The sequence below is a fragment of the Centruroides sculpturatus genome, unplaced genomic scaffold (genome assembly GCF_000671375.1).
Source record: "Centruroides sculpturatus isolate CEXI.00-Female unplaced genomic scaffold, Cexi_2.0 scaffold315, whole genome shotgun sequence".
In the NCBI taxonomy this organism is placed as follows: Eukaryota; Metazoa; Arthropoda; class Arachnida; order Scorpiones; family Buthidae; genus Centruroides; species Centruroides sculpturatus.
Window position 1 is genome coordinate 452242 of NW_019384544.1, and position 19028 is coordinate 471269.

The following is a 19028-nucleotide window of genomic DNA, read 5'->3' on the forward strand; positions in this document are numbered from 1 at the left end:
TTTTAATAAATTAATTTGTATAAAATCATAGTTGTTACAAATTTACTAATTGTAAAAACTATCAGTTTCTGACAATTATTTTGTACTTAAATGAGCTTTAGCACATTAATAATTTTATAGACCTAAGCATTAACATCATCTATTAGTAGGACTATGGCAAAAAGCATAATTATAAGAAGCTCTGATATATCTATCAATGTGTTAACATGTTGACTACCATAATGATAAAAATTTTCACAATCTCTGAGGCCAGGATTTTTTATTCATTCAATAATTATAGAAATATAATAGGTTAACAACAGTCATGGTCAATATGGCAGTTTTTCTTTTAAACAAGATTTTGAAGTGTGAAGCAAGCGTGCCTAGATAAGACAATTTTTATGTTGGCGGCATACGGTGCACACGTTCCTCACAGTTATGCACATCTGAACCTGAATATTTTAGGAAGAAGCTTTCATTGTACACTACATATTTTTTTAATACACTACAATACATATTTGTTCAGTTTGTGTTCATTTATATCGGTAACGACAGCATCTAAAAGCAAGTGAAAAATGTTTGATTGTGAAACATTTACAATATCATTCAGCAATGTTTCCAAAGTTCATTCGGAAGCATTGCTGAACGATGTTTTGTTAGATCAAGAACCTTTTGAAAGTTCATCTAGAAGTCACAAAGCAAGTAGTTGTTATTCCAAATCTTCTGATTCTCCTGTGCAAGAAAAGAAAAAAAGGTATGCAAATCTTCAACTGCTGGTCTTGTTGAACCCAGAAGGTCATTTCAAACACCTACCAGAAATATTACTCAAATTAATAAGGCAGCTATAATAAATAAGGAACTTTCAATGGTATAGTGATTCCTCATCTGATGAATTACTTAGAAAATCTGCAGATTTGCAGTGGTATTAGGTAACAGGAGACATTTGAAAAATTTTACTGCATTTACACAAAATTTGAAAATAAATAATAATATTCAATTGAATTTAAATTTAAAAAATGGAATCTGCAGCTGCAAGTAAATAGAATATCATTATGTAACACAAAATTGTTAATAATACTTTATGTGATAACAGTAAACGAATGATTTGTATGAAAATGAACGGAAGATTACAACAGAAAATTTTAAACATGTAGAGAAAAGTTCATAAATTCTGTAGAGTTCTGCGACTGGACCGATTGCATGTTGTAGATGGAACTATTATTGAATGAAAAAAATTAAAACTAGCTGCAACTAGCTGCAATTGTGTCATTGGTGCAAGTTCTTGCAATGTAGAACATAGTTTTCTGAATTTTGTACATTAACGACGCGGAATGTTTGCTCTTTTTCTTGAATTTGTCTGTGTGTTTTGAATGTTGTTTGTATGTAGCATATGAGCTTGAAATAAAACTGTGGCAAGTGCATAGTGATAAAGAAAATAAACAAATAAGACCCTGAAAAATGAATATACAGAAGGGTTTCCGTATAGAATTGGGTCTAATAGTCGATCAACCAAAGCCTGGTTTCGGTAGCTCGAATGATGGGAATACCGCTCGATGATTTTTCGAAAACTCAAGCATTTCTGCTGCTATTACAGGAGTTGATGAGGACTTGATTAAGCATTTCCATGTCATATTGCAGACAATTTCGTGTGGCCATGAAATCGATTTCATAGAATTTCAAGATTATGCTTTACAGACAGCTTGTTACTCTGAGCAGTTATATCCGTGGTTCTGCATGCCAACTTCGGTACATAAGATATTGATTCATGGTGCAGAAATGATAAATTCATCGGTATTGCTGATAGGGCAGATGTCTGAAGACTCTCAAGAGTATACTAATATAAATACATTAAAAAGTTTCGAGAAGCTTTTGCAAGAAAAGTTCCCAAGTGAAAACAATGGAAGACATTATTTTATGCCTATTATTAATATCTGATTCGTTTATTTCGAGTTTGTGTGAATTACCTCGAAAAAACTCAGTTGTTGCTTCCAGAAGCAGTTTTATTGTTAGTTGTGCCACATATACTGGCAAGTACAGGAAGCTCCAGCAATTTCAAAGTTGAATCATCTGATTGTGAATCAAATTATTCTTTGGATGACGATGCATGAACTTTTAATCAACTGATTGTATGTTTTATTGTATTAAACAATATATGGATTTATTTTGTAGTTTTTCTATAAAAGTGGTTCGTGTTAAATCCGTCGTTTTGTTTTTATTTCAAATTTTGACTTCGGATTCGTAATCAGCGATCCCGAAAACCCTAGAGTACTGACTTTCAGCCAAATTGATAACGCTTTTGACTTTTGGCCAGCTTTTTGGGATTTGGCCCCACTGTGCCACGTCCGCCATCTTTACGTGGAATGGTTAATCTTTCTATGACAGATTTAGGATGATGATGTTTATGCTTAGTAAGTGTTTTTGTTGTCATTTGGAGTTGCTCAAGATCTGTGTGAGTCCAATGTATAACTCCAAAAGAATAAGTGAATACTGGGACGACATATGTGTTTATTACTTTAACATCATCTTATTTCATCAGTGAATGAAATACAAGCATAATAAACATAACAACTGTGATAAAAATATATAAATAAAACATGAGATTAATAGAATATGTAAAAGTTCACGTCACACCTTTCACCTTGTGACGGCACACTGGTTGCGGAACACTGCTGTAGGTGACGTGCATGTCACAGTGGATGCAGCTTGGCAAGAAATATACCTCAGACAACCATTAATTGCCTTATTGATAGTATATCTCATCGTATAGTGATCTGTATAGTTGCCCGTGGGGTCATACTCATTACCGAATAAACAGGAGTCTGTTGTATATCTTTGTTTGTTCTTTTAATCATTTGCATATGTCTTTTACCTCTACTGATCCTGCAATATGCATGTGACTATGCACATTCCTTCATGCTGTTGTGATTTTATTTTTGAGGCACGTATATACTATTACAAAATTTTTTGATTACTAAATCATTTTGCTTTTGTTTATACCAGTGTTTCTCAACGGGGGCGATATCGCCCCCCATGTCGGCGTTTTTCCATGTTGAGGGGGCAATTTGTAACAATTTATATTTTTGGGGGCGAAAAACAATTTTCTGGGCGATATAGTAAAACATTATATTAAGATTAATTAGTTATTTTATTCGTTATATCGTACAATAATTAAACAAATAACATTATACTAGTCACTAGTCTATTCAATGCTGTATGAATTTGGCGTTAGCCCTGGCCCTCGGCATCGGAATTTTGAAGTGAAGGGGGCGATACTACGTAACAGTTTTATTGAAGGGGGCGATACTACGTTGAAGGGGCAACGATTCATTAGAGGTTGAGAAACACTGGTTTATACCATGTCTGATTGACATTTCATAATTTGACTAATAGTAAATATTTAACATGTATAGGTTTAACAATGAAAATACTTTTATTGCTAATTATATGCTTTTATCTATATCTATAAATGAGAATGTTTTTGTTTGTTTGTTTGTGTGTTCTCTATGCACTTCTAGACTTTTTGACCAATTGCTACAAATTACTAAATTAGTAGTCTATTAACGGAACTGCCAAGTTCCGTTAATATATTACTAATTTAGATAACACCATACATACCACCCCAAAATATTTATTGGATTTCTATATATCAATTAATTTTTGTCTACATTGCATTTGCTGGATTTGCACATAGTGCCATTTCTATATTTCACCGAATTACTGTAACAATAATATAGCACAAAGTGGACATGCTGTATTATTAGTTTGATAAGTAGCATGTAGCATTCACCTGCATGGAGTTGAAACTGTTACACTGGTAGTTGGTTGTGGGTTCACGTATCACCAATGAGCTAGCCACATGGAGTTTTCCAAATTTTCTTCCAGTTAATAATGCCTAAATAGGAGTCAGTTTCCTATAAAAATCCTTCTGGTAGGCATCCCCTTGGCAGATTGTCTATGTGTTGTGTTGTCATAACCAAATAAACCAAACTAATTGCAATAATTCTTCTATAAACTTGCTATTTATGAGACATACTTTTCACATAGCTATAGGCATTCTGATAATGTTCTTAAAATGGATTTTACAGCATATATTTTTGAAATTTACAATTAGTAATGCCTCTCAATTACTGTGAGTGGTCCTTTAGACTAATGTCAGACAAACATGCTTTCACGTCCGTGGTTTTTGACAGATATCACAGGATTGCGTAAAAAATATGGGAGTGGATATGCAAAAAGTCATGTTATGTGGCATGGACAGGCAGCCAGATTGTCCATGATAATCTTATGCCATTGCATGACTATTGCATGCTGGGAGATACACTCCAAGCCTACAGTCTTCAGACGAGTGTAAAAAAAACAGATATATTAACATTGTTTCCAGGATGTGTCGGATCAGCGTCCTTCCTGTCGAAGGGTGTATGGTACCTGCGTATTGTAAAAAATAGACATGGATATTAGTAAAACAATTGTACAAATTAGTGAGGAACCTGAATTGAGAGAAACTTTATTTGAACATTATAAAAACAGAAATAAGAAAAAGGGAGGTCAGTTACAATCAGAAGGATGTACCAATATTGCCTATGTCCTTTGTTTTTAAATACTTATGTATATAATGAAAAAAACAGTTTGTGGCAATCTACCAGATCTGAACAGCTTTGGTGCACATGTTTGGTACTTTGACAGTGGACCAGTACATCACAAAATTGTGGGGGTCTGTAGTTTGGCCACTGGTGCAGGCCACACTTGACACAGTGTTCTAGCAAGACAATGTCCAACTGCATATTGCATAGTGAACTCTCATCAGCCTGAATGAAATTCACATTTTTCCCTGGCCATCAGTCTCACAGGATCTATCTCCCTATGGTATCCTGTCATAGGTGTTGTAGTTATTATTAAAACTGATCATAAGTATTTATTTATATAATTTATTCTGTTTAACTATTTCTTAATTGCGTCTGAAACGAAGCCGACTACTGATGTGCTCCAGAAAAACAGTGCTTGTCTTACCACAACTTGGCCAACACGAATCGAAAAAATAGCGTTCGCGCGTTTTCACACTCGTCTGACGTTAGCCTTATAAACCTGGACAAAGCTGGCATAACAAGCTAGTTATTACTATAAGATTTGTATATTTTTCAGAATAGTGCATAATAAATCTTATTAACATATATTTATATCTAATATCATTGTAACATTCTGTACTTTAATTTTATTCATTTGTACAAAAATATATTATTTAATTATCAGTACAGAGCTAAAGACTATTTTATAATTATGAATTTCTTTTTTATATTATAGGTAAAACATCTCTTATAAAAGCATTAACAGGTGATGTTAAATTAGAACCGAAAGATCAGCTTTTTGCTACATTAGATGTTACTACCCATGCTGGGAGATTATTTTCACTGCAAAAAATACTTTATGTTGATACAATTGGTTTTATCTCTGATATACCAACTACATTAATTGAATCATTTGCTGCAACATTAGAGGATATGGTTCTTTCTGTAAGTTAAAAGTAATACTTAAATTTAATTATTTGTGATTAACAAAGCAATATTTAGTTAATACAAATAAATAAATATTACATATCATATGTTGAGAATGAAAAGAAAGCAAGAAAAACCTACTTATATTTTATATTTTCATGTTTAATTTTTAAAAAAATAGATAATAATTTAATTTTAATAAGGTTTCAGAAATAATTGTAAAAAAGAATAAATAAAAGACATAATACAATAAAGCAAAGTGCTGTTTGCACATCAGGAAAAACATTTTAAAAAATATTAATAATTTACTCTTCTTTAATGAGGCTTCTTAGCTGTTTCTGAAGTGTAAAATATCTTAAAAAATTTCTCAGTAGGTGAATTTTAAAAACAATATAAAAGCAATAATATGGTAAAAGTCTAATTAATGAAAATTTCATATAAAGTGGAAATATTTAGAGCTATTATAAGCTAACTCTAATTAAAATAAGTTAGCAGAATGTATGGTACAATCACAATCTAGTACAGTAGAGCATCGATTATCAGAATACTGATCAACCGAAACATTGGTTAACTGAAAGCATTCCAGTCAGCAAATTTAAATTTCTGCTAGTTATGTGGCACTGCAATATTTGGCTGTCTTGGGCTACTCCAATATTACTTTTGTCGGTGTGCGTATTTTAGCTGGCAGCACTGGCGGGACCACGACAGGGTACTTAAGGACGTGCCAGGATTTGAACGAATTTAAACACTTGATAGGTTAATATATTTTTTCGTGCATAATCGGTTATCCGAAAAATCAATTTTCCCAACAACCCCAGTCCCCAATTGATTCGGATAATTGACGCTCTACTGTAATTCTAAAATTGTGTCTCGATGAGCTGTTTTAGAATTATTTCCCTCGGACTATTATTAGACTTCTGAAAATCATTTTTCTGTACCGAATGCCTTATATTCAACTATACATGGATAATAGATGCACAATAACACACGTGAAGATATTCAAGTATATATTCACCTGTAGCTATCATTTAAAAGTTTGATCTTCTATTGTAACCATGTGAAAAGATTACACAAAATAAGAAAAAATTCAAAACTGATTATAAGTATTTATAATTTATTCTGTTTAGCTATTTCTTAATTAAATATATTTTGTAATGAATTATTTTTATTATATTTTTTTTCTTATTAGTATTCATTACTAAAGTGATAAATTTGAATTTATTTTAATTTTAATAGCATAGAATAAAAAAGCTTATCAAAAATTAATTTTTTTTACAATAATCAAATTATGTTTTACTTTCAACTTTACATTAATTCGTTACTTCAAAGCCAAATTTATAAAATATTCAAGTTAGTATAAAATATGAAATTGAATGCTACTTAAATGTTACTAGTTAATTAGTAAAATAGCATTAATTTCTTACATTTAATGGTTTTATTTTAAAAATAATAAACTTATAGAAGACATTTACTTTCAGGATGTAATCGTTCACGTTCGTGATATTAGTCATCCCGATCAAATTGCTCAGAAAGATAATGTTCTAAATACATTAGAAAATTTGAATTTACCTTCTTCCTTATTAGATTCTATAATTGAAGTAGGAAATAAAGTTGATTTATTAAAAAGGTAAGTTTTACAGTGCCTTAAATATAATTTAATAAAGAAAGAAAGATAAGAAATACAGTATTTTAAATTGTCTTATTACAATGTTATAAATTGATAAATTTACAAGGTTTTGTCAATCAATTTTTATAGTAGAAATAAATATCAAGAAACAACTACAGTTAAACTTCTACATTATAAATTTGTCTACAGAATGTTAAAAATTCTCTGTTTAATGAAGTTTAATTTCTAAAAAGGAAGTTTAGGAAGCCAGATAAATAAAAAGAAATATTTGCTGTTGTGAGTACATTACAATGCGGTTGAAATATCTGTATCTGAGGAACGGTGATACGTTCAAAAATATCGGAAGGGAAACATTTCAGATTGTAATTTTATTTACAGTAAAAACAGTAAGTTATGTATGACATAACTTAATATTTTTCAACATAAATATCTAAGAGTACTTATTATTTCAATTAAAACATCTTTTTACAATATCAATAAAAATACTGTACCATTTGTTTGATCTATTTGAATAAAATGTATTTATAATACTTTTTGTTATGAATAAGAGTTCAAGGATTTTCAAATAGAATAAAAATCATTACAATTTACTGTATTTCCTTTTCAGTAATAGTGTATTTTCCATTTAATTCCATACTAAATAAAGTTGTTTCTTGAATTTATTTTTATTTTAAAAAATGATTTATTAGGGAAATAAATTTTAAGCATTAATTAAATTTAATTATCTTTTAATTAAGTTATAATCTCTGAACAATTAAAACATTTTGTTGTTTTAAAGTAAATAATTTTATTTTAATCAAAGTCGGTTTTTCCCTTTCATTTTCCTTATTTTAACAGATGAAAACGAATAAAAAAAATGCGACTATTTCGTTAGTGTTCGGAAAAAAGTCGCGGAGGAATTTGCTTCCTTGGCTCCCTTGCCAATTTTTTTTGCCGAAAATATGCTTGACTAAGTGTAGCCGTCTGCAGGCAGCAAAAATAATATGGTGCATTCAATACAACTTATGAAAAGGGGTGCAGAATATCTTCAGATCCAAAATTTCTTCTAAGCATACACAAAATTTCCCCAAAATTTATAAAGTACAAATGATAAAATTATTTACCATTTTTAATTTTAATAATTTTGTGGCATAATGCAACAATTTGATTTTATAAAGTTCAGGAAATTTATTAAGGGATAAATTTAATAAATATATACTTTTGAACGTGGATTATATAGGATTTGTTAATGGATAATAATAATGGCTTTTTTCTTTTTTCAAAGCCATGTATAAATTTATGGTTGTGGATAAACTACTTTAATTTAATAAAACATTTTATTTTTAGTTTTAATAATTTGGCAATTATAAAAAATACATAACTATTAATTATAAAAAAATTACCAATTAAAAAGTTGGAGAAGCAGTAGCGTATGTGCATAGTTTGACAAAATAAAGCAGCATTTGACTGTGTGTCATACTGTAAGGGATGCAAAGGTTAGGGAATTTGTACAAAGTCATCAACTTTGTTCCCTATTATCCCACCAGAAGTAATGACCGTAACACTGCGCTTTATTTGATCTATCATCTTTCTATGCTCTTTTAGTTTTTTGTTGTCAGGAAAGTCATAGAATTTAAAATTTCAGTTGTAGAGCCCACTCTAGGAAACACCATAAGGTTTCCTCACCAATATTTCATTGGATGATCAATTGATCTGAACTCTTCAGGTTAATATTTCAAAATTTCTTTACCATTTACATGCTGTCAGGAAAAATAATAGCACATGCAGCATAAATACACTGAGTCACTGGTTCCATTTGTAGTTCTCGGAGAATTTCATTGCACTTTGTCTACCCTGCAATTCTCACATACTTACTTATAGGATTAGATCAACATCTAACTTAAGAATGATAATGACTGCACGTTATTACGTTGAGGCCGAGAGACATTTTTAAGTTGTCTTTTCGTTATTTACTTGAAGAATAAGATAACGTAAAGCTTTGGTTAGTTAAGTAAAGTGTATTTTATTTTGCATATTTTGGGATCTACTAATTTTGATTTTATTAAGGACTAAAGATTGAATATTATCAGTTATTTAATGTTACATAGAGGATTTTTATATAAAAGTGGTGAAATATGACGCTTGATTTGAAAATTGACATGAATTTAAAGACACCGGTTTATTTGTTTTATTACATATGCATTTCGGAATGATGTATATTTTCATTCCCTTTTCAGTGAAGTTAAAAAATAGTTTCAACAATTTTTTTAACTTTGCCGAAGATGGAACAAAAATATACATCATTCTGAAATTATGATAAATTAAACAAATAAAGTTATTGTCATTGGAAACCTTTGGATGTTAGAAGTGCCATATTGAAATTCTCAGACTGCTTACAGAGAAAAGAAAGAGAAAAAAAAAAAATATTCTGAAATTCTAAGATTTTAAGAAATGCTTTTTATATGATTATTGTAAATGAACTAAGAATAAAATCTTGTTTACATAGAAAAAATATTGAATCTTTTTATGAATATTTATATTATTTTCTTACGTATTGATGTTTTAACGAAGGCTAAAATTTTACTTTTCAGCAGTGAAAGGGAAAAAGACTTATTATATATATCAGCAACTAGATTTGATGGTCTGGATATTCTGAAAAAAATGATTGAAGATAAACTGATGGAAAATACAGGAAGACTTGTGAAAGTTTTCAGAGTACCTTCTGGAGGAATGGAAATGAGGTATATTAATTGAAATTATTTATTTTCAAATATTATTTGAATAATATAGCAGATTGAAACTGAATAGTGAGAAGATATTACATATCGTAGTCGGAGTCGTTCGAGCTCTTTGGCACGTGCTAGCCGTATTGTTCCTTTTCTCGTAAAAATGTAGATTTAGTTGGATTTGTATTTTACACACTGTCCAAAGTGTCCTTGCAATACATGAAAGTAATTAGCTCCTTGATCAAATTGTTCAAAATTTTGGCTTCCAAAATTCCATTACATCTTTACTCATTATTTCTTTTACACATTTGTTATAATCTTTCCCATTATAATGTCTATTTTGTGTTCCAAAATCTCAATATTCAAATTGTTCTATAAAACCTTTGGTACTCTGTTGTTAGAAAAAAGAGGATCCTTTTAAGAATTCAATAGAAGAATTTTTAAAAATTACACTAACATCTATCTTAAATGTAGTGCACTAGAATTCTCATAGTCATTTTTATTCTACAGAACTGCCCAGATCTCTTCTCGTACAAATTCTATACCAAATATTCTAAATGAGTTAAGAGCATATCCATGGTTTTTGTCAAATAGTGGCAATCCAAGATTAAAATTTTTTTTAGCTAGAATATAATTTCAATGTTATATGATTGGGGAAATTAAAAATTGCCCTTTATACATAGTTGAATCTTATTGCAGTTTATTGGAATATAGGCAAAACTATTTAAAAAGAGGAAGGATTCATTCATTATCTTGTATTTGTCCACTTTTTCAACAAATGGGTTTATTCATTAAATGATTATATAAATGTTTTTTTGTTTAATTTACAAATCCGTTTGTTTGAAAAGTATGAGTGGTTTTGATTTTGGAAGTTATCTATTTCATTTATTCATTTCTAAAGATGAGCCTAGGGTTAAAAGTACTAGAATGATAGAGCTTTCATAAATCTGTTCATTCTTAACTTCAAATATTAATTTATTAATCTATAGCAAATTTATAAACACTTTTATTTTGCAGTTAGCATCTATAGTATTTAAAAAAATGGATTTTGTAAGAATGCTAATTCATTAGTATCGTGCAGGTCCGAGCAATTGGCGTCAAAGTCGACGCGCTTTTCGGCATTTGTTTGGAAAATTGTCGCACGGAGACACCTGCGATTTACTTGACAATTATCTAGTATTAGATTTTCAGACTGACAACTTTATAATATAATTTATTAACTAAAAGTATTGTTTTTTTTTATTAAAAAAATAGTAATTTGNAATTTTCACAATCTCTGAGGCCAGGATTTTTTATTCATTCAATAATTATAGAAATATAATAGGTTAACAACAGTCATGGTCAATATGGCAGTTTTTCTTTTAAACAAGATTTTGAAGTGTGAAGCAAGCGTGCCTAGATAAGACAATTTTTATGTTGGCGGCATACGGTGCACACGTTCCTCACAGTTATGCACATCTGAACCTGAATATTTTAGGAAGAAGCTTTCATTGTACACTACATATTTTTTTAATACACTACAATACATATTTGTTCAGTTTGTGTTCATTTATATCGGTAACGACAGCATCTAAAAGCAAGTGAAAAATGTTTGATTGTGAAACATTTACAATATCATTCAGCAATGTTTCCAAAGTTCGTTCGGAAGCATTGCTGAACGATGTTTTGTTAGATCAAGAACCTTTTGAAAGTTCATCTAGAAGTCACAAAGCAAGTAGTTGTTATTCCAAATCTTCTGATTCTCCTGTGCAAGAAAAGAAAAAAAGGTATGCAAATCTTCAACTGCTGGTCTTGTTGAACCCAGAAGGTCATTTCAAACACCTACCAGAAATATTACTCAAATTAATAAGGCAGCTATAATAAATAAGGAACTTTCAATGGTATAGTGATTCCTCATCTGATGAATTACTTAGAAAATCTGCAGATTTGCAGTGGTATTAGGTAACAGGAGACATTTGAAAAATTTTACTGCATTTACACAAAATTTGAAAATAAATAATAATATTCAATTGAATTTAAATTTAAAAAATGGAATCTGCAGCTGCAAGTAAATAGAATATCATTATGTAACACAAAATTGTTAATAATACTTTATGTGATAACAGTAAACGAATGATTTGTATGAAAATGAACGGAAGATTACAACAGAAAATTTTAAACATGTAGAGAAAAGTTCATAAATTCTGTAGAGTTCTGCGACTGGACCGATTGCATGTTGTAGATGGAACTATTATTGAATGAAAAAAATTAAAACTAGCTGCAACTAGCTGCAATTGTGTCATTGGTGCAAGTTCTTGCAATGTAGAACATAGTTTTCTGAATTTTGTACATTAACGACGCGGAATGTTTGCTCTTTTTCTTGAATTTGTCTGTGTGTTTTGAATGTTGTTTGTATGTAGCATATGAGCTTGAAATAAAACTGTGGCAAGTGCATAGTGATAAAGAAAATAAACAAATAAGACCCTGAAAAATGAATATACAGAAGGGTTTCCGTATAGAATTGGGTCTAATAGTCGATCAACCAAAGCCTGGTTTCGGTAGCTCGAATGATGGGAATACCGCTCGATGATTTTTCGAAAACTCAAGCATTTCTGCTGCTATTACAGGAGTTGATGAGGACTTGATTAAGCATTTCCATGTCATATTGCAGACAATTTCGTGTGGCCATGAAATCGATTTCATAGAATTTCAAGATTATGCTTTACAGACAGCTTGTTACTCTGAGCAGTTATATCCGTGGTTCTGCATGCCAACTTCGGTACATAAGATATTGATTCATGGTGCAGAAATGATAAATTCATCGGTATTGCTGATAGGGCAGATGTCTGAAGACTCTCAAGAGTATACTAATATAAATACATTAAAAAGTTTCGAGAAGCTTTTGCAAGAAAAGTTCCCAAGTGAAAACAATGGAAGACATTATTTTATGCCTATTATTAATATCTGATTCGTTTATTTCGAGTTTGTGTGAATTACCTCGAAAAAACTCAGTTGTTGCTTCCAGAAGCAGTTTTATTGTTAGTTGTGCCACATATACTGGCAAGTACAGGAAGCTCCAGCAATTTCAAAGTTGAATCATCTGATTGTGAATCAAATTATTCTTTGGATGACGATGCATGAACTTTTAATCAACTGATTGTATGTTTTATTGTATTAAACAATATATGGATTTATTTTGTAGTTTTTCTATAAAAGTGGTTCGTGTTAAATCCGTCGTTTTGTTTTTATTTCAAATTTTGACTTCGGATTCGTAATCAGCGATCCCGAAAACCCTAGAGTACTGACTTTCAGCCAAATTGATAACGCTTTTGACTTTTGGCCAGCTTTTTGGGATTTGGCCCCACTGTGCCACGTCCGCCATCTTTACGTGGAATGGTTAATCTTTCTATGACAGATTTAGGATGATGATGTTTATGCTTAGTAAGTGTTTTTGTTGTCATTTGGAGTTGCTCAAGATCTGTGTGAGTCCAATGTATAACTCCAAAAGAATAAGTGAATACTGGGACGACATATGTGTTTATTACTTTAACATCATCTTATTTCATCAGTGAATGAAATACAAGCATAATAAACATAACAACTGTGATAAAAATATATAAATAAAACATGAGATTAATAGAATATGTAAAAGTTCACGTCACACCTTTCACCTTGTGACGGCACACTGGTTGCGGAACACTGCTGTAGGTGACGTGCATGTCACAGTGGATGCAGCTTGGCAAGAAATATACCTCAGACAACCATTAATTGCCTTATTGATAGTATATCTCATCGTATAGTGATCTGTATAGTTGCCCGTGGGGTCATACTCATTACCGAATAAACAGGAGTCTGTTGTATATCTTTGTTTGTTCTTTTAATCATTTGCATATGTCTTTTACCTCTACTGATCCTGCAATATGCATGTGACTATGCACATTCCTTCATGCTGTTGTGATTTTATTTTTGAGGCACGTATATACTATTACAAAATTTTTTGATTACTAAATCATTTTGCTTTTGTTTATACCAGTGTTTCTCAACGGGGGCGATATCGCCCCCCATGTCGGCGTTTTTCCATGTTGAGGGGGCAATTTGTAACAATTTATATTTTTGGGGGCGAAAAACAATTTTCTGGGCGATATAGTAAAACATTATATTAAGATTAATTAGTTATTTTATTCGTTATATCGTACAATAATTAAACAAATAACATTATACTAGTCACTAGTCTATTCAATGCTGTATGAATTTGGCGTTAGCCCTGGCCCTCGGCATCGGAATTTTGAAGTGAAGGGGGCGATACTACGTAACAGTTTTATTGAAGGGGGCGATACTACGTTGAAGGGGCAACGATTCATTAGAGGTTGAGAAACACTGGTTTATACCATGTCTGATTGACATTTCATAATTTGACTAATAGTAAATATTTAACATGTATAGGTTTAACAATGAAAATACTTTTATTGCTAATTATATGCTTTTATCTATATCTATAAATGAGAATGTTTTTGTTTGTTTGTTTGTGTGTTCTCTATGCACTTCTAGACTTTTTGACCAATTGCTACAAATTACTAAATTAGTAGTCTATTAACGGAACTGCCAAGTTCCGTTAATATATTACTAATTTAGATAACACCATACATACCACCCCAAAATATTTATTGGATTTCTATATATCAATTAATTTTTGTCTACATTGCATTTGCTGGATTTGCACATAGTGCCATTTCTATATTTCACCGAATTACTGTAACAATAATATAGCACAAAGTGGACATGCTGTATTATTAGTTTGATAAGTAGCATGTAGCATTCACCTGCATGGAGTTGAAACTGTTACACTGGTAGTTGGTTGTGGGTTCACGTATCACCAATGAGCTAGCCACATGGAGTTTTCCAAATTTTCTTCCAGTTAATAATGCCTAAATAGGAGTCAGTTTCCTATAAAAATCCTTCTGGTAGGCATCCCCTTGGCAGATTGTCCATGTGTTGTGTTGTCATAACCAAATAAACCAAACTAATTGCAATAATTCTTCTATAAACTTGCTATTTATGAGACATACTTTTCACATAGCTATAGGCATTCTGATAATGTTCTTAAAATGGATTTTACAGCATATATTTTTGAAATTTACAATTAGTAATGCCTCTCAATTACTGTGAGTGGTCCTTTAGACTAATGTCAGACAAACATGCTTTCACGTCCGTGGTTTTTGACAGATATCACAGGATTGCGTAAAAAATATGGGAGTGGATATGCAAAAAGTCATGTTATGTGGCATGGACAGGCAGCCAGATTGTCCATGATAATCTTATGCCATTGCATGACTATTGCATGCTGGGAGATACACTCCAAGCCTACAGTCTTCAGACGAGTGTAAAAAAAACAGATATATTAACATTGTTTCCAGGATGTGTCGGATCAGCGTCCTTCCTGTCGAAGGGTGTATGGTACCTGCGTATTGTAAAAAATAGACATGGATATTAGTAAAACAATTGTACAAATTAGTGAGGAACCTGAATTGAGAGAAACTTTATTTGAACATTATAAAAACAGAAATAAGAAAAAGGGAGGTCAGTTACAATCAGAAGGATGTACCAATATTGCCTATGTCCTTTGTTTTTAAATACTTATGTATATAATGAAAAAAACAGTTTGTGGCAATCTACCAGATCTGAACAGCTTTGGTGCACATGTTTGGTACTTTGACAGTGGACCAGTACATCACAAAATTGTGGGGGTCTGTAGTTTGGCCACTGGTGCAGGCCACACTTGACACAGTGTTCTAGCAAGACAATGTCCAACTGCATATTGCATAGTGAACTCTCATCAGCCTGAATGAAATTCACATTTTTCCCTGGCCATCAGTCTCACAGGATCTATCTCCCATCAAACACCTATGGTATCCTGTCATAGGTGTTGTAGTTATTATTAAAACTGATCATAAGTATTTATTTATATAATTTATTCTGTTTAACTATTTCTTAATTGCGTCTGAAACGAAGCCGACTACTGATGTGCTCCAGAAAAACAGTGCTTGTCTTACCACAACTTGGCCAACACGAATCGAAAAAATAGCGTTCGCGCGTTTTCACACTCGTCTGACGTTAGCCTTATAAACCTGGACAAAGCTGGCATAACAAGCTAGTTATTACTATAAGATTTGTATATTTTTCAGAATAGTGCATAATAAATCTTATTAACATATATTTATATCTAATATCATTGTAACATTCTGTACTTTAATTTTATTCATTTGTACAAAAATATATTATTTAATTATCAGTACAGAGCTAAAGACTATTTTATAATTATGAATTTCTTTTTTATATTATAGGTAAAACATCTCTTATAAAAGCATTAACAGGTGATGTTAAATTAGAACCGAAAGATCAGCTTTTTGCTACATTAGATGTTACTACCCATGCTGGGAGATTATTTTCACTGCAAAAAATACTTTATGTTGATACAATTGGTTTTATCTCTGATATACCAACTACATTAATTGAATCATTTGCTGCAACATTAGAGGATATGGTTCTTTCTGTAAGTTAAAAGTAATACTTAAATTTAATTATTTGTGATTAACAAAGCAATATTTAGTTAATACAAATAAATAAATATTACATATCATATGTTGAGAATGAAAAGAAAGCAAGAAAAACCTACTTATATTTTATATTTTCATGTTTAATTTTTAAAAAAATAGATAATAATTTAATTTTAATAAGGTTTCAGAAATAATTGTAAAAAAGAATAAATAAAAGACATAATACAATAAAGCAAAGTGCTGTTTGCACATCAGGAAAAACATTTTAAAAAATATTAATAATTTACTCTTCTTTAATGAGGCTTCTTAGCTGTTTCTGAAGTGTAAAATATCTTAAAAAATTTCTCAGTAGGTGAATTTTAAAAACAATATAAAAGCAATAATATGGTAAAAGTCTAATTAATGAAAATTTCATATAAAGTGGAAATATTTAGAGCTATTATAAGCTAACTCTAATTAAAATAAGTTAGCAGAATGTATGGTACAATCACAATCTAGTACAGTAGAGCATCGATTATCAGAATACTGATCAACCGAAACATTGGTTAACTGAAAGCATTCCAGTCAGCAAATTTAAATTTCTGCTAGTTATGTGGCACTGCAATATTTGGCTGTCTTGGGCTACTCCAATATTACTTTTGTCGGTGTGCGTATTTTAGCTGGCAGCACTGGCGGGACCACGACAGGGTACTTAAGGACGTGCCAGGATTTGAACGAATTTAAACACTTGATAGGTTAATATATTTTTTCGTGCATAATCGGTTATCCGAAAAATCAATTTTCCCAACAACCCCAGTCCCCAATTGATTCGGATAATTGACGCTCTACTGTAATTCTAAAATTGTGTCTCGATGAGCTGTTTTAGAATTATTTCCCTCGGACTATTATTAGACTTCTGAAAATCATTTTTCTGTACCGAATGCCTTATATTCAACTATACATGGATAATAGATGCACAATAACACACGTGAAGATATTCAAGTATATATTCACCTGTAGCTATCATTTAAAAGTTTGATCTTCTATTGTAACCATGTGAAAAGATTACACAAAATAAGAAAAAATTCAAAACTGATTATAAGTATTTATAATTTATTCTGTTTAGCTATTTCTTAATTAAATATATTTTGTAATGAATTATTTTTATTATATTTTTTTTCTTATTAGTATTCATTACTAAAGTGATAAATTTGAATTTATTTTAATTTTAATAGCATAGAATAAAAAAGCTTATCAAAAAGTAATTTTTTTTACAATAATCAAATTATGTTTTACTTTCAACTTTACATTAATTCGTTACTTCAAAGCCAAATTTATAAAATATTCAAGTTAGTATAAAATATGAAATTGAATGCTACTTAAATGTTACTAGTTAATTAGTAAAATAGCATTAATTTCTTACATTTAATGGTTTTATTTTAAAAATAATAAACTTATAGAAGACATTTACTTTCAGGATGTAATCGTTCACGTTCGTGATATTAGTCATCCCGATCAAATTGCTCAGAAAGATAATGTTCTAAATACATTAGAAAATTTGAATTTACCTTCTTCCTTATTAGATTCTATAATTGAAGTAGGAAATAAAGTTGATTTATTAAAAAGGTAAGTTTTACAGTGCCTTAAATATAATTTAATAAAGAAAGAAAGATAAGAAATACAGTATTTTAAATTGTCTTATTACAATGTTATAAATTGATAAATTTACAAGGTTTTGTCAATCAATTTTTATAGTAGAAATAAATATCAAGAAACAACTACAGTTAAACTTCTACATTATAAATTTGTCTACAGAATGTTAAAAATTCTCTGTTTAATGAAGTTTAATTTCTAAAAAGGAAGTTTAGGAAGCCAGATAAATAAAAAGAAATATTTGCTGTTGTGAGTACATTACAATGCGGTTGAAATATCTGTATCTGAGGAACGGTGATACGTTCAAAAATATCGGAAGGGAAACATTTCAGATTGTAATTTTATTTACAGTAAAAACAGTAAGTTATGTATGACATAACTTAATATTTTTCAACATAAATATCTAAGAGTACTTATTATTTCAATTAAAACATCTTTTTACAATATCAATAAAAATACTGTACCATTTGTTTGATCTATTTGAATAAAATGTATTTATAATACTTTTTGTTATGAATAAGAGTTCAAGGATTTTCAAATAGAATAAAAATCATTACAATTTACTGTATTTCCTTTTCAGTAATAGTGTATTTTCCATTTAATTCCATACTAAATAAAGTTGTTTCTTGAATTTATTTTTATTTTAAAAAATGATTTATTAGGGAAATAAATTTTAAGCATTAATTAAATTTAATTATCTTTTAATTAAGTTATAATCTCTGAACAATTAAAACATTTTGTTGTTTTAAAGTAAATAATTTTATTTTAATCAAAGTCGGTTTTTCCCTTTCATTTTCCTTATTTTAACAGATGAAAACGAATAAAAAAAATGCGACTATTTCGTTAGTGTTCGGAAAAAAGTCGCGGAGGAATTTGCTTCCTTGGCTCCCTTGCCAATTTTTTTTGCCGAAAATATGCTTGACTAAGTGTAGCCGTCTGCAGGCAGCAAAAATAATATGGTGCATTCAATACAACTTATGAAAAGGGGTGCAGAATATCTNACGCGCTTTTCGGCATTTGTTTGGAAAATTGTCGCACGGAGACACCTGCGATTTACTTGACA

The 19028-nt window shown here is 30.4% G+C and overlaps 1 protein-coding gene across 1 annotated transcript in view; it reads left to right on the forward strand.

Annotated features, from left to right (window-relative positions):
• The window catches only part of LOC111623459, a 34724-nt gene that overhangs the window by 12274 nt on the left and 3422 nt on the right, over positions 1-19028 (forward strand). Inside the window, exons 7-15 of the mRNA XM_023366043.1 lie at positions 590-733; positions 4459-4523; positions 5278-5486; positions 6947-7095; positions 9666-9815; positions 11423-11566; positions 15292-15356; positions 16121-16329; positions 17790-17938. Of these exons, the coding sequence (XP_023221811.1) occupies positions 590-733; positions 4459-4523; positions 5278-5486; positions 6947-7095; positions 9666-9815; positions 11423-11566; positions 15292-15356; positions 16121-16329; positions 17790-17938 (1284 nt within the window). The remainder of the gene's footprint in view (positions 1-589; positions 734-4458; positions 4524-5277; positions 5487-6946; positions 7096-9665; positions 9816-11422; positions 11567-15291; positions 15357-16120; positions 16330-17789; positions 17939-19028) is intronic.